The 26,981-nt window shown below is 44.8% G+C and overlaps 1 protein-coding gene across 2 annotated transcripts in view; it reads right to left on the bottom strand.

The window, feature by feature from the left end:
• The window catches only part of FNTA (farnesyltransferase, CAAX box, alpha), a 761,420-nt gene that overhangs the window by 458,308 nt on the left and 276,131 nt on the right, over positions 1–26,981 (bottom strand). For both annotated transcript variants that reach the window (XM_044059429.1, XM_044059428.1), the window contains exon 3: positions 24,154–24,268. In XM_044059429.1, the coding sequence (XP_043915364.1) occupies positions 24,154–24,268 (115 nt within the window). The remainder of the gene's footprint in view (positions 1–24,153; positions 24,269–26,981) is intronic.

Consider the following 26,981-nt stretch of genomic DNA (forward strand, 5'->3'; position numbering starts at 1 on the left):
GCAGATAAGCTTCTTTCAAGTCTAAAGGTTTCTAGCCAGGAGTTCCTGGCTAGCATAGGAAGCAGCTGTTGGAGACCAAGCATTTTGAATCTTGGAATCACCAGAAAGGTGACAGATCCAGGATAGGACACCAAGAGGTTCCTTTTCTGGGTACCAGAAACAGTCTGGAGTAAAAGCCTTGCCCCCTTAGTTCTGCTGGGACAGGTTGAATAGCCTTGATACTAAGGAGAAAGTACTTGCTTTTGGGCCTCTGCCCACTGGTTTGGGGAGAGGTCTGGCCATCCGCTTGGGGTCGGAAGTGAGTGGAAGTGGAATCTGTATCCCTGGGAAACAATGTTTAAAACCCATATGTCTTGGGTAATGTACTCCGAGTTCTTGGCATGCAAGGCAAGTTTTCCTCCTAAAGGTGCAAGTACTTGGGCAAGGCTTGGAAGAGTTAAGGATAAAGTCATTGTGAGATTTTTCCATAGGATGGAGGCTTACTACTCCCTGTTTTGGACGTGGGAGCACTCCACTGCTTAGATCTGTGCATACCCTGAGATTGTAATCTTGGTGGTCTGCTGCCCCTGGGTTTGCACTGAGAAGTTTTGGGAGGGAATTGAAAAGACCAGTTTTTTGAAGGTCAATGCCTACTGAATCTAGGTGGCTGCACTTTCCTCCATCCTTTTGAGGACTTTTGCTTTATTGCCAAATAGATGCTCTTGGTTTAATGGTGCATCTAGTAATTTTGCTTTGACATGGTCTGGCAAGGACTGTTCCTTAAGCCAAGCATGCCTTCTAAGAACAGACCCAGTGACAGCAGCACTACAAGATGCTTCTAAGGCATCAAAACCACATTGCAAAGTATGTTTACCCAGTTGGTTAGCAGAATGCATAAACTCCTCTAAATCTTTAAGTTCTGCACAATCAGGAATCAACATCATTTTCTGTTTAATTAGTTCCATAATATGCTGCCGATACTTTAACATATGAAACTGGCAATTTGAAACCCTGATAGCAAAAGTAGCAGAGGTGTATACCTTCTTACCCAATCTGTCTAAAGCCCTAGAATCCCTGTCCGAAGGGGTAGGATTTTTAGCCACAGTAGCCTTAATGCCTTTAGGTCGATGTGAAATGGTCTCAGGATCAGCAGCAGGATTCTTAGAGAAATTTGTGAGAGTCAGGTACTCTATAGTACCTGTCAGGTTTCCTGGGAGCTGGAGGCAAAGTATCAGTGGTAAGGCTGGATTCCAAGAAGACATCATCTACAATTTCCAGAACAGGAGGGATAGCTAGAGGCCTGTGCTGAGGCAAGTTTAAAAATTCCCCGAGTCTCTTTTTGGACTGAGAGTAGTCCTGGCTCTCCCAATGGAAATGCTCTCTAAGGGTATGCAGGGTTTCACCAAAAGAGAAATCTTCTGGTGAAGAAGCAGAGGGAATGGAACCCTCTGAATCAGAATCCTCATAGGTAGATAAGGGTATGTCCTGGTAATCAGAAGGGTCAGAGTTATCAGACTCCTGATCTGAAGATCAGAAGGAAAATCAGTTCTAGGTCTTTTTGGGGGGAAGGCTGACTTCCCCTAATTAAAGTAATAAGATCTTCAGCCATTCTAAGCATTTGTTTTTGTGGCATGTGGGTCTGAGAATGCGCTTTGGTCGTCGGTTTCATAGGTGTAGTACTATCTCTAGGCCTGAGAAATTCAATATTTTTGGTTTGAAACGAAACTGTCGGTTTAATATGAAAATCAGAAGGCCTGAATACACCCTCAGAAGCAGTGCCTGCACAGCAACTCCGGACTCATCCAAGGTAGAGACATCCGCAGGTCCCATAGTTGAAGAATCATCTCACAGCATACCGGACTCCGAATGGGTTTCAGTAGAGACCTGTGAATCTGCAGAAGCGGGTATCAGGGGCTGCGAAAGCACCTCACTGAGGACCGGCAGACTGGCGACTAGCTTGACAGTAGCATCGTCGGCCGTTTTGGAACTATGCGGTCTGTCTCTGTCTTTATCCTTACATTTTTTTGGAAGATCGGTAGTCGAATGGCTTATCGAAGCCATATCTGAATACAGAGACAGAGAGCAAAAAAATTTAGCAACAAAAATAGCCCGACGACGAATAGTTTGGGCGTTGAACAAGGCACAAAACTGACGCCGTGGTCTGGGCCTAAACAGGTGACGCAGTAAGAATGAAAATCTCTGTGAGTTATTTGCTTTCCACAGGCAAGACACTTATTAATTTTTTCTGACATCGGTTACAGCAAGAAAAAAAGGATCCCCAATGGGGTACTTATCTTTTAGAAGACTTCAGGTCTGAAACTTGAAAAAAATGAAAATTTCAGGAGGTGGACGACTAGCACTTGTGAACTACTTCTGCTTCAGGCACCGCGCGGCAGGAAAGCCTGATGTAATGGCATCGGCTGCATGGTTTGGCAGGAAAGCCTGATGTAATGGCATCGGCTGCATGTTTTACACCCCAGACAACCTGACATCATGGAAGAAGCGACAGCATCATATGCAGAAATCCCAAGACTCTGGTATTCGCGCCGGCTGAGGGCTACTTGCAGGCAGATAACCCAAATGTGATGACTGCAACAGTGAAACACGAAGAACATCAGCCATGACAGCCTAAAGTTCAGACACTCTCTTGGCTGAAGTGAAAGTATAAAGAAGAACAGTCTTCCAAGGACAATGTTGTAAGAAAGCAGGCTCAAAAGGAACCCAAGTAAAATTTTCAAGTACAAAATTGAGGTCTCAGGAAGGCGAACAGACTGCCTGGGAGTCCTGATATGAAGGACACCTTTGAGAAATTGGTTGAACTCAAATCCAGAGGCCAGAGGAGAGTCAAGAGCAGACAAGTAGAAATTGCTGACAGGTAAGCTTTAACTGAAGAATATGCTAACCCAGCATGAAGAAGATCACACAAAGGAGAGAGAGAGAATCAGAGAAACCTCCACAGATATGTGATCCTGATGGCCAGAGAGGCACCAGACAGAAAATAATTTCCATTTGGATATATAGGATTTCCTGACATAGCTTCCTGCAGGATCCAAAAGCACATCCTCAGAAAACAGGAACCTAAAGGGGATCAAAGCCCTATCATCTACAGCATCAGTTAAGAGTGCACAAGTGAGGAAGGATAAGAGATCCCTTGACTTGTGTTAGAAGATCCATCTGGTGAGGTAACTTGTGGTGATGACCCCTCACCAAACGAGAAAGGGGGAACCAATGTTCTCTAGACCAAAATGGAGTTAATAGTAAGATTTTGGGAGAGTCCTGCCTGATCTTATGCAAGACTCGTAGTAAAAGAGGAAAAGGAAGGAAGGCGTACAGAAACCTTCCCTTCTAAGGAAAAGACAGGGCATCCACTTTCCAAGCCAAATGACTTTGGACTCTGCTCAGAGGGGAGAGGCAAAAAGATCTACCTAAGGAATACCCCACTGATGGGCAATGTCCAGGAACACAGCTATGTGAGGCATCCATTTGTAAGCTTGTGTGTTGGACCTATTCAGAGAGTCTGCCACTAGCTTGTGCTCAGAGGGAATGTAAACTGCCTAATGAGTCACTTGATACTACACAGTTAGATCCCAGAACTGAACAGCTAGTCTGTAAAGACAGAACCCTTGTACCACCCCCCGTGCTTGTTGACATACCACGTCACTGTGGTATTGTCTGAGAAAATTTTGAGGGGCCCACGATGAAAGAGGGAATAAAAACCTGAATAGGTAGTAACATAGCCCTCATTTCCTATATATTGATGTGGTCCAACCTCTGATGGGGAGGCCAGAGACCTTAAACCTTCAGAGAGGCGAAGGACACCCCCCATCCCCTGTCTGAGGCGCCTGTAAAAAGATCTTGAGAAGTGACTGGAGCCCAAAAAGGAAACCCCAAGTTGGGAAAAACTTGAGGAATCCTCCAATGAAGCTAGAGTTTGAGACAGGCAAGCAAAGGTACTGGGAAGTCCAGGGTGGCAAAGTTGCAACCACATTGAATTTAGGTACCAATGAAGCCTTTCTCATACGAAGCCTAGCATGAGGAATCCTGGAAATGGTAGAAGCTATAAACTGAAGAACCCTGAGAAATTCCCTGGTCATGACTGAAGCCAGAGGAAGAAAACGACAGAGAGACAGGGACTTAGGGGCAAGTACAGATGCCAGCATGGGGATGATCTGAAGCCTGCAACTGAGGAAAATATGATCCTGCGAAAGTGTCAGAGCTGGTTTCTGGAAGTTTATGGTGAACCCCAGAATAGAGGGAGTTGTCTGCTCAGAGGAGAAGCAAAAAGATCTACCAGAGGAATACCCCACTGATGGGCAATGTCCAGGAACACAGCTCTGTGAGGCTCAGACTCTAACAGGGAAGAAGCCTGAATGAGCAGATCGTCCAGATTGGGAAAGAGTTGAACTCCTCTCATCCTGCAAAAAGCAATGACAAGTGCAAGGTTGGTGAATACTCTTGGGGCAGTAAAGAGGCCAAAAGGCAAAGCGGAGAACTGAAAATACAAGGAAAAAACAGAGAAATGTAAAAGGTTCTTGAAAGGGGATGTATGGGGATATGAAGGAAGGCATCTCCGAGATCCAGAGAGACCAGAAAGGCCCGGTGGTAAAAGGAGAAATTGAGTCTGAAGAGACAGCATTTGACAGGAAGGAATTTTGAGAAAGGTGTCCAACTGGAAAAGATTCAGAACTAGTCTCCAAGTGCCCTCCTTTCTGAGAACCACAAATATTTTGGAATAAAACCCCCTCCCTACTTGGGCAGGAGGCACAGCTTGAATGGTTACCCAGACCAAGTGAGAATGGAGGACTCTGGGGAAAATAAGAAGTTGTTCCAGAGGAGGTTGAGGGATGCCTAAAAATAGGGAGAAGGGATTTCCAGACAATGAAATATCCCTGGTGGATAACAGACCGAAATCAAGAGGCTGTTGTGATCTTTAACCAATTTGGAAGAGACAAGGAAAGATGGAGAGATAAGGGAACCTGGCCAAGGGAAAGGGAAAACAAATTGTCAACTGGAATCCCAGCTTTTTCTAAATAGCAGATTTCTGGGAAGTAGGAGTCTGAGTAGATTTTAGCAGGAGGCATACATCTAAAACCCCTTTTTCCTTTAGACAGAGTGCGAGACTGCCTATAAACAAAAGCAGATTTGAAGGGGTAAATTCCTCTGAAACTTAAGACTAGGATAAACAAAAACGTGTTTCAACTTCAAAAAAATGTGTTTCAGCTTCAAGACTTAACCTTATCCTGGACAGACCTAAAAATTTCAGAAGCAACAAAAAGATTTTTATTATCCAAAGTACCATCCAACAGTTTGGCCTTAATGTCGTCAGGCAAATGCTGAAGACAAAGCCAAGAGTAATGTCTCATAACAGAGCCAAAGGCAGCAGCCCTGGAGGAGGCATCATAACTACATTTGATAGAGTGGGTGAGCAACTTGAGAGGTAGAGCTCAACAAGGAAAGGGCAGAAGCCTTCTTTCAGAATTAGGAAGGTCAGAAACCAGTTTGGAAAGCTGAGAAAGGAGGGCCAAAATAAACCTGGTCATGTCAGTCTGGTAGTTGATGGCACGAAAAGATAAAGTGCCAGCAGTGTCAACTTTTTTGCCTTGTCTCTGCATAGCCTTACTATCCTTATTGGAAGGGAGCAATTTGGTAGAGGCAACAGCTTGGAGGGCTTGTCAGAAAAGACAGACATTACAGAAAGTCAGCAGAAGGGCATTTAAAAAGAATTTTATATTTGTTAAGCACCTTGTAAAATCTATCAAGTTTTTTGGGTGCATGGGGCTCAGATTCAGGGCCACAGAAGCTGCTAAGTATGCAGGCAGCAGCCAGAACAGGGGGAACACAACTGATGGTTTAGGAGACTCCATCTGGAGTATCTTATATTACCTTTTCTGAACAGACTCCCACTTCAAAAACTCCGTCATACAGGCAACAGCATCTCCACAGAAGAGTTCCTCCAAACAGAATCTTGAATAATGGAATCCTCTTCCTCTGAACCATAGTCAAAGGGGAAAGGAATTTTAGAAGTGTAATGCAAGGACTCTCCCAAAATCCAAATCCTCATCTGAAAAGTCTAGTTCCCTGGGTCTTTTACCAGGAGTGTAAGACCAGTGATGGGCAGGCAAAGACACCCCTTAAGGAGGCTTTAAAACCATTAAAAAAGAAGTTATGTACTCACCATAACGTTCCATCTGAGTAGGTTAAACTTCATTTGTCAGGAACCTGTGGGTATTGGATCCATATCGGATCCAAGCCGACAGCTTCAAAAAGCTAAGATCCAAGCTCCAAGCTCCTCCCCTTGCCCATAATCCCCCGCTATCCCTTCCTGACCTCAGATCGAGTTTGCTTAGTAACACAGAGCATTACAACACAAAGGATCACCTGCACATCCTAACCTAGAGTTATCCGGAAACGAAGGGCAAGGAATCCTTTTAGTAAGCACTATAGGTTAGGGAGATGGAGGGGGGGGGGTCGGTTGCTGACAAATGAAGTTTACCTACTCAGATGGAACGTTATGGTGAGTACATAACTTCTTTATCTGAAGTAGTTAACTTCATTTGTCCATCAACCTGTGGGACAGAGCCCCCAGCTACCCAATCCTTGGAAGGATATTCCGGAGCACTGCAGAGCCGAAGGATGCTCTCCCTCTGGAAATTATATCCAACTTGTAATGGTTAATGAACGTATGAGCTGATGCCCAAGTGGCTGCTGAACAAATCTCATCCAATGACACTATGGAGCAAAAGGCAGCAGAGGTAGAAATCGATCGAGTAGAGTGGGCTCCTTCGGGTTCAGGTCGGCCAGAACTCTTATATGCAAGAAGTATACATTGGGAGATCCATCTGGACAATGTAACTTTTGATACTGGTTTTCCCAAAGAGGGTTTAGCAAAGGATACAAAGAGTTGCTCAGATTTCCTGTGGTCAGCGGTCCTGTGCAAGTAGAACCTCAATTGCCTGTGTACGTCTAGAGAATGTAACATGTATTCACCCTTGTTCTGATAATTTGGAAAGAATACTGGCAAATTAACAGACTGATTGATATTGGGCTCCGAAGCAACTTTGGGCAAAAAGGAGGGATTGGTCCGGAGAGAAACTCTATCTTTATGGAAAACCAAGTATGGTGGTTTGGCACAAAGGGCTTGAAGCTCCGAAACCCTTCTGGCCGAAGTGATGGCAATAAGAAAAGCCGTCTTCCAAGATAAGTATTTTAGATCCACTGAAGCTGCAGGCTCAAAAGGGAGGAGCTGTCAGAGACTGGAGAACAAGAGTTAAATCCCATGGAGGAACTGTATCTTTAACAAGAGGCCCCAAGAGAAAAGTGCTTTTTAAGAAGGTCTTGCATAATTTGGAAGAGGCCAAGGGACCGAGATCACTTCCCACATGATAGTGGGTGATTGCGGCTAACTGGACTTTGACCGTAGAGGAGCTAGCACCCTGGTCGAATAAGATTGACAAAAATTTTAGCACTGCTGGTAACGGAGCTGTAAAGGGGTCTAAGTTTCTGTGCTCCGCCCAAATTGAAAAGCGTTTCCATTTGCTATTATAAACTTCTCTCGTAGAAGGCTTGTGAGCGGCTACTAGAATAGCCTTAACAGAGGACGAGATACCAGGAGTCCTAGCTATTACTGGAACTGGATCAGCCAACCTGTAAGCTTGAGGTTGCCCAGGTTCGGGGTGGTTAATCCTAGTGGGTGAGAGATCAGATCCAGAGTGGGATCTAGAATCCATGGGGGATTCACTAGATGAGACCATAGACATGGGAACCACGCTTGACGAGGCCAGAATAGGGCTATGAGGATCACTCTGCTCCCCAACCGACGGGCTTTCTGCAAGAATTTTAGCATTAGGGGAAGAGGTGGATAAGCATAAAGTAGACCGGATGGCCAAACATGCACCAGAGTTTCTCTAGGGGAATTAGAGTGAAGTAGTCGCTGCACTTTGCATTCGAATGAGACGCGAAGAGATCGCAGCAAGGTTGACCCCACTTGAGGAAGATTTGCTTCGCTACTCTCGGGTTCAGAGACCACTCGTACGGTGAAAGGATGGTTCGACTCAGCCTTTCTGCCAAGATGTTCGACCAGCCTGGAATGTGCATCGTTATGAGAAAGCGGTTGGTGGAGATCGCCCATTTCCAAACTCTTATGGCCTCTCGACAAAGTGGGTAGGATCTGGTTCCCCCTTGCTTGATGATATACCAGACTACTGACATGTTGTCCATCTGAATTGCAATTGTCCCCAAAGAAAAAAGGGCTTGGAGTGCTTGCAACACCAAAAGCACTGCACTCATCTCTAGGACATTGACATGCAACAAGGTCTCTGAATGGGTCCACGTGCCTTGGACGGGTTCTGCCCATACAGTGCCCCCCCCCCCCACCCGAGGCGAGAAGCGTCCATGGTCACCATGGTTAGAGGAGGGGACATAGAGAAGGGGCACCCTTTCTGGAGGTCCAGGGACTGGAGCCACCAGAATAGGGCTTTCCTGCAAACCCTGCTGAGGGGGATGGGTGAACTCAGTGGATGTTGCAGGATGGACCACTGAACCTGCAAGGTCCATTGTAGTACCCTGATGTTCAAGCGCGCTAAGGGTAGCAGGTAGACTGTTGCCGCCATGGAACCTAGAGCCCTCAGGACCAATTCCGCTGGTGGAGCCAGGGGGTGTAGAAGGGCCAGCACGTGGAGCTTTAGTGTTCGAAGCCGGTCCGGAGTGAAGAAGACTTGCAAAACATTTGTGTTTAATCTGGCCCCAATGAAGTCCAAGATCTGGGTTGGTTGAAGAGAAGATTTTTTGATACTGATTGTGATCCCCAGTGGGAAGGCCAAGTGAAGGAAGTAATCTCTGGCTGAACACAGTAGATGCCTGGTGGGGTCGGTCAGGAGTCAGTCATCCGGGTACGGAAAGACCTGTATTCCCTGGAGTCTCAGGTGGGCTGCTACAACTGCCAAGACTTTGGTGAACACCCTGGGGGCTGTGGTGAGACCAAAGGGGAGGACCCTGAACTGGTAGTGGCTGGCTCCTAGCCGGAAGCGGAGAAACCTTCTGGATCACCTGTCCATCAAAATGTGGTCGCACCCATCTTTGAGGTCTATTGAGCACATCCAGTCTTGCTCCTGCAGGAGTGGGAGAATGGATTGAATGGTGACCATCCGGAACTTTTCTTTGGCCACTGACAGGTTTAGAAAGGACAGGTCGAGGATTGGTCTCAAGTCCCATGTCTTTTTTGGCACCAAGAAGAACCTGGAGTAAAAGCCTGACCCGGATTGGTCTGGGGGGATGTGCTGGATTGCTCTTTTTGCTAGCAGCTGGAGTATTTCTGCGGCTGCTGCCTCCCTTTGATTGGGTGGAACATCGAGGAGGCTCCGGGGTTTGGGAGGAGATTGAGAAAGGGGATCTTGTAACCTCTGGATATGATTCAAAGCACCCAGCGATCTGTTGTAATGGGCTCCCAAACTGCTAGGTGCCTCGAGAAATGCTCCCCGACTGCCTCCAGAGTGGAGCAGTCGGGTAACCCTTCAGGGTTGCTGCGCGGGCCGATCAGAAAAGGGTTCTCTCAACCCGAAATTCTTCAGTCCCCCTCTGCCTCTGGGCCGGCGTCCACCCTGTCCTCCTCTGCCTCTGAAGGACGAGGGGTCCGGAGCGAAATGGGACTGTTGAGACTTCCGGAACCACATCTTCTTCTGTCCCTTTTGGTTCCTAGAGAAGGACCTCTGGGGAGCAGAGAAGCGGACTCCGACAGCAGACAACGTCTTCCCGTCTTTCTCGCTCTGGACCAGCGTGTTGTGTACGGTCTTGCCAAATAGCAAAGAACCATCAAACGGGGCATTAGCGAAGGACGCCTTGAAGGGTCCCGCAAAATCGCAATGGCAGAGCCAAGCATGCCGTAAGACAATGCCCGCTCTGCTAGCTCTAGCGGCTCCTTCCGTAGCATGGGAGAGGAGTCGCATAGAGGTGTTCGCAATGGATTTGAGAGTGGCCATTCGGGTTGAGAATACTTTCTTATCCTCGGCCGACATGGACTCTGGGGGCAACCCAGCGTATTCTTTGATTAGATCCTGCTGGAGTCGTAAAATGTGTGCCATATAGTTCAGCGACCTTACAAGGTGGCTGAAGCGAACATCCGCTTCCCCAGGCGGTCCATCATCCGAGACTCCTTGTCTGGAGGATGGATTGAGGAACTCTCCTGGGCTAGTTCCTTTCTGGTGGCGGCCGCCACCAACATGGCATCTACAGGAGCACCCTTGCTCCAACACGTCCTTTCAGAAGGGGGGGGGGGCTGAGAATTTTATCTGGTCTCTTTGGAATGGGCTCCACAGTGTCCAGCTCCTTCCATGCCCTGGTAGTAATCAGGTCTACCAGGGGATCGGCGGGAGGGGACACCCAAGAGGTAGATGGGCCTGCGTCAAACGCCTCCAGAAACACAGACTCATCAGAGGAAGGTTTAGGGGCTGACCACCCCCCTCTAATTCTAAGCATTTCCATGAGGTCTCCGAAGGAGACCTCTTCGGGAGGTGACCTTTGGGAACCTTCCCCTTCCTCCAAGTCTGTGTCTTCTGTCAAGGACTCAGGTGAGTCCAAGTGCCTCCTCTTGCACTTACGTTTGTGAGGAACCTCCTCGGGGGAGGGGGGGCTGTCCGAAGAGGCCTCACCAACCACATCCTGTTCTTCCAAGGGAACTATCTGGGACATAGGCGCAGGCTGTCCCTGGGGCTGGGTGATGGAAGGTAGGCCAGGGAGTGCAGGGTGGAACCGTAGCAGGAGCCTGAGGCCTCGAATCCCTCGGCAATACCCTCTCCACGACATCAAACGCTGAAGGAGAACTGCTATTGGATCCGATGTGTGGATCGGAGCCAGCGCCGAAGCAATTGGATCCGAAGGGCCAGTATGCTCCGAATGAGATGGAGCCGAAGACACACTGACACCTCCGGATCTGAAGCTCAGCTCTCGGCTCTGAGAGCTCAGATACAAAAACGGACCCGACAAACTCGAGGGTGCCGTCGGCGCCGAAGTACGAGGTACTATCGGCACTGACCCTCCCCTGGCTCCCATTCTACCCAGCTCTGAAGGCTCCGAACCCCAGAAGTGGGTCGGAAAAGGAGCAATCTGGGTGAAAAAGGGGGTCGAGCTCCCCCCCCAGAGGGGGGGGCAGGAGCACTCCCATCTGCAGCTGGGCCTGGAGGAACCTACGCATCATCCGGTCCATGTCTGCATCGGACAAGCTTCAGATTGACCTAGAAGAGGCCACCGAGGCGGGCCGGGAGTGCCGCCTCGATGACCTCGAAGGCAGCCGGGTCTCCTCCTCCTCCAGCTCCGGGGAAAACGGAGTGAATGGAGCTGGGAAAGAGAAGGCCCGGAGGCCCTGGGAGTAGCTGCTTGCTTGGCCGGTGGGGCCGAGGAGGAAGACTCGGCCCGCCACTTGTGGTGCTTCTCTTTTCTCCTCTCCTTCCTAGCTTCCCTCTCCTCCTTGCCTGAGGTGGGAGGGTGAGTCCCGGCCAGGGGAGCAGGGTTGGAAGGTGGCACTGCCGCGGCAGGTGCCACGGAGGAATAGGAGGGTGAAGTCGAGTCTGGGGGCAACAGTCCCGCCAGAATCAACTTCGACCTCCTGTCCCTCAAAGCCCTGGGATTGAAGGCTGCACAAATGGTACAGCCTGAGGAGAGGTGGTCAACCCTAAGGCAGATAACACACAGAGTGTGGCCATCCGCTGGGGACAGCTTATGGCCACACTCGGTGCATTTAGAAAAGAAGGCTTTAGGGGCCTCAGACATGGCTAGGGACAAAATTACACTAGGCCCAAAGACAGACACGCCTTCACACACATGGGGGGAGGTAATTTATCTAAAATTAACTACAAAAACAGTTGACAACTGGAAACTAACTTAAGGAGCAACACACACGCACACAAATTTTTACTGCTATAATAGAAAAAGAAAAGGATTTTTCTCACAAAAACTATCTACTCCCACGCCTGGAACTCGTTCAGAGCTGCTGACTATCTACTCCCACGCCTGGAACTCGTTCAGAGCTGCTGACTGAACAGCGGCAAATGAAATCTGGGCTCAGGAAGGGATAGCAGGGGATTATGGGCAAGGAGGAGGAGCTTGGAGCTCGGATCTTAGCTGTTTGAAGCTGCCGGCTCGGATCCGATATGGATCCGATACCCACAGGTTGATGGACAAATGAAGTTAACTACTTCAGATGCATTAAACACCCCCCCTAAGTAAAATCCTTTCACAGCGGAGGGTCCTGAACTACAAAGGAAATATCCTCGGTTTTCAGTTTCTTTTTCTGTGGTATGTCTGAACAAAACACTATCAGAGCATCATACTCCTGGCAGCATTCAATAAACGGAATAGTGAACTCCTCCCTAACTAAGATCTGCAGAATCTCCCTGGGTCCTTTGAAAATAATCAGCGGAGGTTTCCCCTCAAAATCAGGAGCAGATGTCTGTAAAGCCTCAGAGGACATGCAAAGGTCAGAGCCATGCTGGGCTACAATGAGGACTTGGAAGAGGAATCTGAGGCAACTACCAATGATCCTCTGGGCTTACACACTAGCCATGAGACAGCTGTATCAGACCAAAGTTTTTTAGCCTTTTTCTTGGCAGACAGCTGATCCTCAATATTGGAAGACTCCGCCATAGCACCTTCAGCCAGTGGCTTAAGATGTTGGTTTTCAAGGTAAATAGATCAAGAGGATAGATGACTACATAGGGTGTTAGGGCAAAAGCCTGGCAGACAGAACATTGAGTACGGTCATGGGAAGCATGCAAACAGAAGAGACACTGGTCATGACAGTTTTTGAGGAATCTGCCTCCCTCACTGGATTTTCCCTTTCTGTATGACATGAACCCAACAGCAATAAATAAAAAAGAAAGATTCACATTTATATTTCTCTAACATTATCTCTCTCTCTACTAGTTTTACTATTCATACGTTATTCCCTGTCTACTGCAACATCAAACACCAGCTCAACCTCAAAATGAAGCCTTTTAATACAACACTCCTCCATATCACTACTAGCTTAACACTTATACTCCTACACTCTCTCCACTTATGACACTCACTCACTATCCACTACCCCCCCCCCTCGGAAAACTTCCTCATTCCACTACCCAAGTTGTTAAAAACACCACACTACAGCCTCAACCTTGTTCCACACCACCTATATAGACTATCACACAATCAAAGTCCTTCTTCATCATCCCACATCAGCAGTAGCTCTGAAATATTCAAAACTTCAACACAAACTCTCCAAACTCCTTTTACACATAATTATGCATTTAAGGTGCTCAGGAGACATTCATCCTAATCCTGGTCCCTCCCCCAAATGCAGTTCATTAGCCAGCCCTTCACCATCAACACTTGCTATGCTCCACCACAGATGCAAATCCTCCCTTTTATCCTTCATATGAATATAAGAAGTACAGCAAACAAAGTCCATGACCTACATGCCCTACTATCCCTTTATTCCCCCAACACTGTAACACTAACAGACACATGGCAATGAAATTACTGCGCCCGGTTACAGCATCCTACGTAAAAGATAGGAAAAACAAAAAAGGAGGGGGTGTTGCAATCTTATTCAAAGATCACCTTATACTAGACCTTCTAGACCTCTCCATACCCGAATTTGATAATGCAGAATTAATATCGACCGAGTTTACAGTTAACCCCAAAAAACACCTAAATATCAAAGCTGGATATATTCCACCAGGCAACAATATCGCCACACTTGAAAGTATACTACAATGGATCTTCATATCTCTCCCACAAGAAACTATGCCAATGGGCGACTTTAATATTGGATTGGCTCCTTTGTTCCTTTTCAAACCCTACATCCCATGTAAGCCTTTACGGCTTCACCCAACTCATTATGTCTCCCCCACTAGGGCTGGTAAAAAGTACAGTTTTGTACCTACCATAAATGTAGATGTCCGAAAGGTATGCATCTGCAGTCATCACATATGGGTTGTCCTGCCTCAGGTAGCCCTTCGGTCAGCCGGATTCCAAAGTCTGGGTCTGGCCTCGGCTGATGTCGCACTTTCCCCGACGTCAGAGCGTCTGGGGTATAAAAGCATCAGCCGACGCCATTTTCCTCAGTTTTTCTTGCCCCAGGTGCCCTCTAAGGAAGGCTAAAATTTGGAGATATGCATTGTAAAAACAAATCCAAACATGCACAGTACTATAAAAACAAATACACCATAATAGATCCCCCCAGCTATAAGAGGGGTAAGTACCCAAGAAGTGTACCACAGAGGGGAAGGAGGGAGGGTAAACCTGACTGCAGATGCATACCTATCGGACATCTACATTTATGGTAGGTACAAAACTGTACTATGTCCTTCAAGGATGCATCTGTAGTCATCACATATGGGTAGAATACCATAGCCAATCTGGGGGTGGAGGTACTACGTAAAGGATGGTGTAGCTAAGATACCCTGCAGGACTGCCGTAGCAAAGCCTGCTCTGGATCTGGAGTATAAAGGTAAATTGTAATGCTTGGCAAATGTATGCACGGAGCTCCATGTAGCAGCTTCTAAAATGTCCTTGGTAGCCACCCCTCTTAGGAAGGCTGTGGTGGTGGCTATGGCTCTCGTGGAATGAGGTCTAATGTCAGCTGGCACAGTTTTTCCATGAAAGGAGTAACAAAAACGAATGCAATTTCCTATCCATTTTGAAACTGTCTGTTTGGAAATTGCTTTTCCTTGTGCCCCAGCAGCATATGCTACAAACAGCTGGTCAGTCTTTCTGTAACTTTTAGTTCTGTCCAAGTAGTAGCGCAACTGTCTGTGTATGTCCAGGGTGTGCAGAAGTTTCTCCCCTTTATTTTGTGGTTGTGGGAAGAATGTAGGCAAGTGAATAGCTTGGTTCAAAGATACCCTGGATACCACCTTTGGCATAAATGCAGGATTGGTTCTCAATGAAACTCTGTCCTGATGAAAGATAAGAAATGGCTGTACTGCCATTAGAGCTTGTAACTCAAATACTCTTCTTGCTGAGGTTATGGCCAGAAGGAAGGCAGTTTTCCAAGACAGAAACTGTAGATCTGCAGATGCTGCTGGTTCAAAGGGAGGAAGTGTTAGTTTTTCCAACACGAAGTTAAGGTCCCAAGTAGGTAGAGATGGTTTCCTTGGAGGATTGATGTTTTTGATTCCCCTTAGAAACCGTCTCAGGAGAGGATGAGAGAAGACAGGTGGATTAACATTGTATCCTGCTGAAATTGCTGAGGCATGTATCTTAATGGGAGAGTAAGACAGGCCGTTGTGTTCCAAGTGTGAAATCTTTTCCATTTTGCTAAATATGCCTTCCTTGTGGAAGGCCGTCGAGCTTCCATAATAATATCCTTCACTCTCTGGGATAGCTTATCCTGAGGAGGAGTCATGGTATTTTCCAGGCAGTTAGCTGCAAGGTTTTCAGGTTGGAATGCAGAGTCTTGAAATTGTGCTGCGTCAGTAGAAGTGGCCATAGGGGGAGAGGCCACGGTTTCGTCTGTGACATGCTCTTTAACAGTGGGTACCAGTGCTGTCTTGGCCAGTTTGGAGCTATCAGAATCACTCTGGGCTGCTCTGTCCTGATCTTCAGTAAGACCTTGGTCATTAATGGGAGAGGTGGAAAAGCATACACTGTTAGAGCTTTCCAGCTGAAAGAGAGAGAGTCCACTTTCCATGCTTGTGGGTGGTATGTCCTTGAGCAGAATTTCTTCAGTTGATGATTGCGGGGGGAGGCGAACAGATCTATTTCCGACCTTCCCCATGATTGTGTTATGAGTAAGAAGATGTCTGGGTGCAGCATCCATTCGTGTGCATCCATGATATTTCTGCTTAAGCTGTCTGCCAGTATATTGTCTTTCCCCTGGCACGAACTGGGACTGCAGCTGTATATTGAGTTTCAAGGAAAGTTCCCATAGATTCATTGCCAGTCTGCAAAGAGGGGAGGAATGGGTGCCTCCTTGCTTGTTTATGTACCACATAACTGTGGTGTTGTCTGTCCTTATGAGTAGGTGGCCTTGATGAAGAAAAGGTTTGAAGGCCTCGATTGCTTGTATCACTGCCAGCATTTCCTTTTGGTTTATGTGCATGTGCAGCTCTCTTTGTGACCATAGCCCTTGGATACATCTGCCCTCCATGTGTGCTCCCCAACCTTGGTCTGAAGCGTCCGTAGTGATGGTTTGGTTGGCTCTTGGCTTGCTGAAGGGCAACCCGCTGTTCGACTGGCAGGCTTGAGCCCACCACAGACATTCCTTTTGGAGGCATGGAATGAGTGGGATCAAAGTTTCTAAGCTGTGACTGTGCTGAGTCCATAAACTCCTTAGGTACCATTGTAATTTTCTCATATGCAGCCTTGCTTGTGGAATCAGAAGAAAGCAAGATGCCATGTAACCCAGGGCCTGCAGGATTTTCCTTGCAGTCAGCTGAGTTTGTCTTGTCAGATTCTTGAAGTAATCCGGTAGTTGTTTTTGTTTTTCTTCTGTGAGAAAGGCCATTTGGGTGGTTGTGTCTAGGTCCGCACCCAGAAAAGTTATTCTTTGGGATGGAACAAGTCTTGATTTGTGGATGTTAACTGTATATCCCAAGGCCTGCAGTAGGTGGATGGCACAATCCAAGTCCTTTAACAAAGTTTGCTTGCTGTCCGCTTGTATAAGGCAGTCATCCAGATATGGGTAGATTTGAATCCCCTGAAGTCTGCAGTGTGCAATTACTGATGCCAGGCATTTCGTGAATACTCTGGGCGCAGTAGATAAGCCAAAGGGCAATGATGAGAATTGATAATGCTCTGACCCTGCAAGAAATCTGAGGTGTCTTCTGCAACTTTGTCTGATAGGGACATGCAGGTATGCCTCCTTGAGGTCTAGAGTCACCAGCCAAGACCCCTTGCCCAGCATGGGAAGGAGTTGCTGTAGAGTCAGCATTTTGAATTTTGGCACAATGAGGTAAGTATTCAGTGCGGACAAGTCGAGAATAGGCCTCCATTGATTTTCTTTTCTTGGAACAAGGAATAATCTGGAGTAAAATCCTTGGCCTTGTTCTGACAGAGATACCTTTTCTATAGCTTTCATTTGTATTAAGTTGGAAATTTGTTTCAAAGCCTCTGCCCTCTGATTTGGTGGCAGGTCTGGCATGCCTTTTCTTTTTGGCATTGTGTGGAAATGGAACCTGTATCCTTTGTCTATTATTTGCAGTGTCCATGTGTCCCTTGTAATGCTGTGCCAATTTTTTGAAAATAAAGAAAGCTTTCCGCCCAAAGGTGCTTCTAATTGAGCCCTGGTCGGCGGAGTCAAAACAAAGTCATTGAGTCTGTCCTGGTGTAGCAGTTGTAGTTCCTGCACTACCTCTCTGGTTGGGAGGCTGCCATTGACGGCCTCTGTAGGAGCCTCTAGCTTGCTCTCTACCTCTGGCACGCCTATTCCTGCTTCTCTGAGATATGCCTGAGTCCGGAAAGGACCAATTTTTAGTATGCCAATTTCTGCTGAATCTCGGTGGTTGGACTTGCAGAAAGTCTTTGACTGTTTGCACAGATTTTGCCTTTTCTTCAAATTTCTTTAAGACCTCTTGAGCCGTGGAACCTAATAATTTTTGCTTTTCCATAGGAGTATCCAAAAGCTTAGCTTTAACATGGTCTGGCAGAGATTGTTCCTTCAGCCAGGCATGCCTATGTATGACTGCACCTGTCATAGCTGACCTACCTGAAGCTTCCAATGCATCATAACCACACTGCAAGAAATGGTTACTAACCTGCTGGGAGTTATGTACCAGATCCTGAAGTGATTTGCGATCAAGGGGTTCAGAAGAAGACACTTTCTTATGCAATTCATCTAACAAATACTCTTGGTACTGTATCATATGAAATTGACAATTTAATGCCCTCATGGAAAGAGTTGCAGAAGTATACACTTTCTTACCCCATCTCTCTAAAGCTCTGGACTCCCTCTCAGAGGGTAGAGGATTCCTAGCAGTGGCAGCTGCAACCCCTTTTGGGCCCTGGGAAATAGTTTCTGGATCAGCAGAGTGGGCCTTATACAGGTGTAGATGTGAGTCCGGGACCCTGTAGTACCTATCAGGTTTGGCAGGAGCCGGAGGGAGAGAGTCATGGGCTGTACTAGCATCAGAGTACACATCATCAATAACATTCAAAACAGGAGGTATAGCTAAAGGCCTATGCTGAGGTAAATGTAAAAAGGTCCTTAATCTCTTTCTAGAATCAGAGAATTCCTGACCCTGCCATTGAAAATGTTCTCTCACAGAGTGTAATGTCTCTCCAAAGGAAAACTCTTCAGGAGGGGAGGCCGAGGGAATAGATTCTTCAGCATCAGAATCCTCGTAGGCCGAATAAGCCTCCTCCTGGTGGTCTGACAGAGTAGAGCCATCAGTGGACTCATCTGAGGAGTGGGGGTCAGAGGGTTCAACCCTGGACCTTTTGTCTGGAGGTGGTTGAGAACCCCTGTCCGGATGAGGTTGAGAACCTCTAATTAAGGAGATAAGATCCTCTGCTAAGCTAAGAATCTGTGAGCCAGTAGAAGGTCTCTGAGAGGTAACCTTGGGAGGCAAAGCTTTAGTAAGTTTAGCAGCTTTAGCCCTAGAGAAAGCCTTAATGGACATGGATGCAGGAGGTCTGGCTGCACCACGTGCAGGAGTAGACTTGTCTAAAGGAATGGTGTCGGAAGGTTCCTGGACACCAGTTTCAGAAGGTAATTCAATAACCGACTCGGTCGGGGCCTCCGGGGCCGAGGTAGTCAGTTGTGCGGTTTCGGTAATTGGAAGTTCCAAGGACTCAGTTTCAGCCGAGACCGAGACACTCGCAGTAGGCCTGACCGTGGTTTCAGCCGAAACTGCGGCCCGCGTGTCGGTCCTTGTCCTTCCGTTTCTTAACTAAATGCGAAGTCGGAGTCCCAGACAGCATCTTGTAAGCAAAACTAGCCCCAAAGAATTTCTCTGCAAACTCCGACCGACGTCTAAGAGCTCGTCGGTTGAAGGAAGCACAGGCTGAACAGGCAGAGACGTCGTGGTCTGGGCCTAGGCAGGAGAGGCCGAGGTATTTGTTTCCCACAAGTTAAACAATTATTAACTTTATCTGACATCGGCTGAGGCAAGAAAGAGTCCCCAACGGGGTACTTAGCTTTTTCGAAGTCTTCGGTAGCTGAATCACAGGAGCTGGCCAACCGGCACTTGCGAACTGCTTCTGCTTCGGGCACCACGCGGCAAGAAAGACTGAGGAAAATTGCGTCGGCTGATGCTTTTATACCCTAGACGCTCTGACGTCGGGGAAAGTGCGACATCAGCAGAGGCCAGACCCAGACTTTGGAATCCGGCCGACCGAAGGGCTGCCTGAGGCAGGACAACCCATATGTGATGACTGCAGATGCATCCTTGAAGGACATCTTCTAAATGTCAATCCATCCTCGACTGGATTTTGCTTAGCAACCTCAATCTCTCATCCCACTCAGGCTGCCTCTCGGACTGCCTTAGTGACCACAACCCAACCTTTCTCCTAAGAAACCGCATTCATCAAAACTGCCAGCCCTCAATCTGTCTTATCAGAAACAAAAAAAAAACTTTGATCCAAACATGTTCATCTCTGCCCTAAAAAGCTACAATTGGAAACCTCTCAAGCACCTGCCTCTAGAAGATGCTGTTCACCCCTTTAACTCCACCTTCCTAAACATACTCGACTATCACCCCCCCCCCCCCAGAACCATTAGAGTGAAATCAAAATACGCACCCTGGCTAAGTAAAGAATACAGTTCCCTATTCAGAAACAGAGATAAAGTCTGGGAACAATATCGTAAAACCAAATCCCATATAACTAAACAAACCTATCCTAGAACTCTGAAATAAAGCAAAAGCCCAGTAAAATTAGACAAAAGCAACTACTATTACAAAATACAGAATAAACATCAAAATAACCCTCAAAATTTCTGGGCAGCAGTTAACAATATACTGCATCCTAGAAAAATCAACCACTCCCACCCAAACAACAACCAACAACTCCATTAACTTAAGCCACTCAATTTAATACTTACTTTACAGAATCAATTCAACAACTTGCATTGACCCAGACCAGCCATAACCACACTCCTCCTATCCCAAACCACAACAGTTTACATCTACCCAAAAGCCACAACCAGTTTACATTAAACCCAGTCTCCACTATCCTCAGCAAAAAAACTACTAAAAAAAGTAAGCTACCTCGATGAATTCCTGCAAATCGCAGCAGAAGCAATCTCATACCCTGTACCCATACTTATAAACAAGTCATTATTTTAAGTTTACGTTCCCACCATCTGGAAAATCTCCCACATCTTGCCCTTAAACAAACAAACTATTGCCCAATCGCAATTCTTTCCCCTTTCAAAATTCTGGAAAGAGTTTTACACACCCAACTTATGGACCATCTCCTTACACACAATCTCCTATCCAATACCAAACATGTTTTTTGCCAGTCTCACAGCACCACCACAGCCCTACTGTCCTTCACTAACACAGTTAACCAGTATAGAAACAATGGTCAATTTGTATCAGCCACATTCCTGGACCTGTCCAAGCACTTTGACATGGTCAGCCACTCCAAACTCGCCTATATATCCTCTCCTCCCTTAGCCTCAGTCACCCCACTATCAGCTGGTTCCAAAGTTACCTAGCAGAACATCAATAGGTTGTCCGGTGGCAACATCATCTCTCACCCCTTTGCCCTGTCACCTTAGGAGTTCTCCAAGGCTCCATCCTTGGTCCTCTTCTTTTTTTCTCTTTTTAACAACCAGCTTCACTCTGCTACACCCCAGGCCTCAGTGGTTCAGTACGTTGATGACATTACCCTGATTTGCTCAGCTTCCTCCCCCAAAGACCTCCATACCATTGCTCAAGATTCTTTCTTATCAAATGAATCCTGGTTCACTAGCTCCCAACTTATTCTAAATCCCAACAAAACAAAACTTCTCTTCTACCCAAGCAGATACACCTCACCATCCACAACCTTCAGTATCCTCTCAAAATAAAACTATTCTCACCCCAATAAACAATACCCAATTACTAGGAGTGGAAACTGACAATAACTTAAAATCTGATATTCACATTGCTCAATCTATTAAAAAAAGTTCACAAGAAAACTAGGTCTCCTATTTAGAAACCGATTTCTGACAAATAACACAAAAGCCACCACTGTTAGAACCCACCTCCTCTCAACTCTCCTGTTCGCCTCCCCAATCTTAACCAACCTCCGCAAGATAGATCTAGCCAAACTTGAAGCCTGTTACAATAAAATCTCCAAGTTTGCCACCAATGTCTCATACAAGTCACATCACTGCTCAGAAGTGTCTTGAACTCCCTCAACAACTCTCTTTAATCAACTTACCTTTGTCACAAAACACTCGATCAGAAAAAAAAACCTGTGCTCAAAGATCTCATTCAGCCATATTTCTCAAGACCTCTTCACTCCAGCAACAAACTACTTCTACACACTACCCAAGCTGACAATTCAGCAGGTGAATCACTTTTTTCCAACTACATCTCCAAACACTGGAATAATCTAAAAAAGATAAAAGGAATCCGTCACTGTACCATAAAGGGCTGTCCTCCAGGCTAACACCAAAGTCTTTCACCAAGCACCCGATAAAGGAATATCCAGGCTCTGAATAATCCAAAATATATTTAATAAAGTCACGATAAAATTCACAGAAATCACAGACTGACACGAACCGAAATAAGAACTGGTGATTGAGCGCGCTTTCGTCTTCACATAATAACCTTCATCAGAATCACAAATTCAATAGAAATTCAACACCTTATATATACAAGCATTACAAGCCCTTATTGGTTAATAGATTAATTGATTAATTAATTAATTCAAAACAGCTGAATACTTTAAACCTTTTGTTTAAATATCACACATACAAGTCCTTCCTTTTACATAAAATATCTTGTCATATAAAGGTACCTTGTCATAAAGTAAATGGTTATTCTTGCCTAAATAACATAGCATTATATATAATATAAATATAAATATTAGAGTATTAAATGTTGTACATAAAACAATACTTATAAATTCCATTTAACTACATAGAAAATTAAATAAATAAATAAATAACTACATAGGTAAATGGATGGAAACATGGTGCACTTTATGGTACAGCGACGGATTCCTTTTATCTTTTTTAGTGTTTGGTGTGTGACTGGAATAATCTACCTAACTCACTAGTAACCAACCCCTCAACAATTCAATTTAAAAAACTTCTAATAACGCACCTTACTAACACCTGGCTCTGCACCTGCAACTCCCCTGGATAATCTATTCCTCCTTTTCACTTTATTATTATTACTCTTACTCTACTAGCATGATCTACCACCAACAGTAATTTCACTTTAACTGCACATAATCATTTGGATATATCCGCTAAATGTAAACAACCATTTTTTTATGTAAATTACTGTTGCTCTACTTATTGTGTCTGAAATCACCATCTTGTACGCATTTTCTTCTCACTTGGCTGTATTTGTTTCTCTACTGTATGTATTGGTTTCTCTTGGAGCTTTTCTTCCCGGGCCTCTGCTGAAAAAGGACCTGTGTCCAGTCGGACTTTCCCGGTAAACAAATGTAAAATAAAAAAATAATAAATAAATAAGGAACCCCAATAGGGCACTTATCTGAAACGTAGCTTGGTAACCAGCACAACAGATGGGAATTCAGACCGACGTTCAACAAAGGCGTTCAGACTGGCTGCAAAGAAGTTCTGAGTGTGTGCGTTTATACTTCACCTTTATGCTCTATGCCTTGCATGGGGAGCGTACATATGAAGTACAATGCCTATGAGTACTAGAGAGTTTGGTATACTTGCCTGACCTTAGGCTATCCTTGGCAGGAGATTCCGTAGGTTTACTGTCAGGTGACCTACTTTACAAGCGCACAATACCGTACTCTGCAAAAGCAGTATTCATTCAGTTACACAAAGCACTACATCTCAGAGCAGTATTCAGTTACTAAAGGAATTAAAAAGAAAGTCTGACTTGTGGGCTGGATGAGGAATTTACTTGGAACTGCAGAAAGATAATACAGTATTAGAATACATCAAACAACATGTGATGCTATATTTAATGCAGCTGAATGCTGTACTTATTTAAAAACAGACTGAATGCAACATGTAAGTATGAGCCCAATGTTGTGCACCATCTATACTTCAGGACAGACACCATCTACTACTTCACCATGCTGAATATATTGCAATATTCTGCACAACCAAATTTGTACTGCAATGCAGAATTCAACTGCATAAATTATAGCACCTTGTGGCAGTTCAACAGTGAATCCAAATCTTTATAAAATGAATGAATACTGCAGACATTTGTTTGTACAGTATTGGGTAGCAGTACAACCCTGAATCCAGTGTTTCTCATAGCCCAAACTAAGTGACTTACAGCCTCACCGTGCTGTACTTCACATTCTGAATTGGTAATAAAATATATCAATGATCAATGCTGAATCAATAGTGTAATACAACAATCTGCACAAGGGGCCGCATCCTGAAGCACTGCAACAGTGAATCTAATGTTCTGCACAGCTGAAGGAAGACTGCAGATAGTACAACTATGCAAGACAGCAGTTCTAACTATATATGAAACAGTTTGCCTGCAGAAAAAAAATACCACTTTGCTTTCCCTTTCTTAAGGCAATCCATACTCGTCCACTTTATCATCAGATATGTACATATCCAATACTCAAACAATGCTAATATGTTGCGATTCTCTCTGATGGCACATCATTTAAGTTTTCTTCAGCTGTATGCTAGCCTGACACAGCACTTCAACTGAAGAAATGTACTGTACACTCGTATAGAAGTCAACTCAAAAATTACAGAAAGTCACCAACTCTGCAGCTTTGGAAAACTTTTCTCAATTATCTAAGGTTAAGTGATCTTTTCAGTAGAATAATGCCGACAGAAATATACACAAAAGAAGGAGAAAAAGAACAAACTCTCTATGAACTTTCAATAATACCCATCTGCTTAAACCACTACACAAGATACCAGTCTTTACAAAATACTACCTTTAAAATGAGCTCAAAATGGAGCAAGCTTTAGATAGGACTATTACAACTACTTCATAAATGATGAGACTATGTATTATAAAAAGGAGAAACTCAAAGCCATACATGGAAACATCTTAGTGTGACAGACTACAAATAGCTGGCACATACCACACTGTATAGTTTGCGGCATTAAGCTCAATGGCATCAGCTGTCAGCTTCAGCGCTCGTTCACTATGCTCATTCCGCTGCAGGACTGCCCGAAAGTAGTCAAAGACATCTCGAACTGGGAAAAAAAAAAGAAAGGAAATGAGTTTTGTTGGCAAATCTTATATTGTTACAGCACATTTTCAAAGCTGGAACTAGTGCCTTAAAGAGAAGTAGTTAAGCTACATGCTAGTAATTAATCTAAGACATACCAGCTTTCAAGAAAGCCCAAGATCCAGAATGTGACTGACAGTAAGACAGTTAAAGAGGGGGTTGAGAATAAGAAATCTATTACTCGGTATTTTATATGGATAATTTCCAGCAACAAGCACAGACACAAAGGCACTATACAAGGGCATCGTGGACTAAGACACTCTGTGGCAGAAAACATGGTGGAGGAAAACCACGTAGGCCTAAGTCATTTACTTCTTCAAAGGCAAACTCATTAAAAAGAGAACAATCGGCCAAATAGTACAATTAAATTATTATTATTAAATAACAGAACACACAACTTCCAACAAAATATTTCATGCACTATCCATGGTACTTCTTGTGGGAAATAAGATTATAGTATATTTGACTGTTTGGGGGTTGACTCTAACCAAATTCTGAATCCTCATGCCAGTTCCAATCCATAAAATCATTGAAAATATGACGGTTTAGTAGTTAGTTTCTGCTTTAACTCCAGGGTCCAAGGTACAAACCTGATCTACTGTCACAATGTGTGTACAGTCTGAAATGCTCACCCTTCATCTGGGTGAACATTCCGTATGATAACCAGGATGAACTAAAATAAGCAAACTAGTCCTAACCACAAAGACACAAGATCACGAAAAGTACACAGAGACAGTGACCAGTGGTCAACATCACACTCCGGACACTGAAGCTGTAAAGCATCAGCAGAAGTGGCACTAACTACTTCACTGCCAACAGAGAAGCACAGCTCAGGGAAACGCACTTCCCATTCTAATCTAAACAGAGCAATACTAAAGCCCGAAGTCACAGAATAACCACACCATTACCACAAAGTGAACAATAATGTCATTCCCTACAGCAAAGAGTAATGGAATGTACAAGGTTCAGTAATCACCAAGTGCAGAATTTTCACATAATGCAATAATACATGAGCAAATACTTTATCAATGACCAAAATCAAATGACAGTTTCAACGCATTTCTGAGGTTTCTGTGTGAAACTATAACTGTGTGTGTGACCAGTTCAAATCCAGCATTTACTGGTGTGTGTGTGTGTGTGTGTGTGTGTGTGTGTGTGTGTGTGTGTGTGTGTGTGTGTGTGTGTGTGAGAGAGAGAGAGAGACTATGAGAGATGTTTTATGATTTGAAGAAATGCTTCTAGAGTCAATATATGGACTGATTTCATATCACAATTTATCAGACTGGAACAGCATTTTAAAATATTTGCCCTTTGTCTGTGACTGTAAATTGTAAAGGAATATGCAGTTCTGGCATTTGACTGCATGACATGGATTCAAAATAATCATGGCTTGCCAAAGCAACTTGGTGCACAGCTTTCTGACCCTATTGGGATACTGTACATTACACAGACACACTGGCTCTCTGACAAGAGAGCATATCAAAAAGTTTCCGTATAACTACGTAACATCCAAACCAATAATAAACAAATACACAAACCAAACAAAACAAACAGTAATAATGAATAAATGTACTTTAACCTACATGAAGAAACTCAGTGGGTAACTTGGGATTTTCTCTTAATATCCCAACTTGCTGCAGTTCTTGAGAACTCTAGCTCCAATGACTAGCCTCAAGTATACCTCTGTCATTTCACTTCATGACCTCACACACTGTGCAACACAAAATTATACAAAAGAAAAATAGAGTACAAATAGACCGTAAGCAGCAAATGAAGCTCAAATGGATATTCTGACTTGAAGCCTTCTTCAGAAAAACCCGAAAGATAAAAATGAGGTCAGGAGGTAAAGGAGAATATATATGGGTTAGAACATCTTGAGAGAAACAATTAAATGTAGGCATGTGTTTGGTCAACAGAAACAGATGCGTGTGAGACGGACAATACCACAATAGGGGAAGATGCCCTTTCCCACAGGATTTGGTCATCTCAGAATTAGTATATGTAATTAGCAGGGGATGTGAGGTTCTGCCTGCTCAGAGGTTAAATCCTCAACATGTTGTGCAGTAACTGTTGACAATCTGTTTTTATGACAACTCTAAAGACAATGACATTTTTTCTATTCCTTGTAGAGTACTATACACACACACACATTATATGAATACATATACATGCATACTTAAGTTATAAACACAAACATAAGTATATATACATGCATGTGTTTTTATACTGCATGCATGTGCATATATTACTTATAAACAGGGGAAACTATGGGAAGAAGGCTTAAAAGAGGTCACAGAATAAGGAAAGAACCACTGAAATCCAGGAAGTGAGACTGGAAAAGAAAGAACATAAAAGCTTGAGAAGATCTGCAGATGGATCTGCTTGGCACAGGAGGGCAAAATGGGTAAGAATAAGGAACCACTAGGAGGCAAAATTAAAACAGAAGGGAATGCAATAAAATGTACCATCCTGAAGAGAAAAGTGTTTTTTAATGGCGGTAAGTAAAAATTAGTTTGTCATTAAGACCATATGGCTGCCGGAAGCCAAAATGGAAAATACATTTGGCTTTAGTATTCTTATCTGTGGTCAACAGCATGGAATCCATGCTGGAGAATACAGACAAACCAATGATACAGTATTCATTAGCAGTAAAACTGGGTCCACAGGTTTCTCAGTCA

Source organism: Protopterus annectens, chromosome 17.part0 (assembly GCF_019279795.1).
Source record: "Protopterus annectens isolate FY-2018-M chromosome 17.part0, PAN1.0, whole genome shotgun sequence".
Classification (NCBI taxonomy): domain Eukaryota; kingdom Metazoa; phylum Chordata; order Ceratodontiformes; family Protopteridae; genus Protopterus; species Protopterus annectens.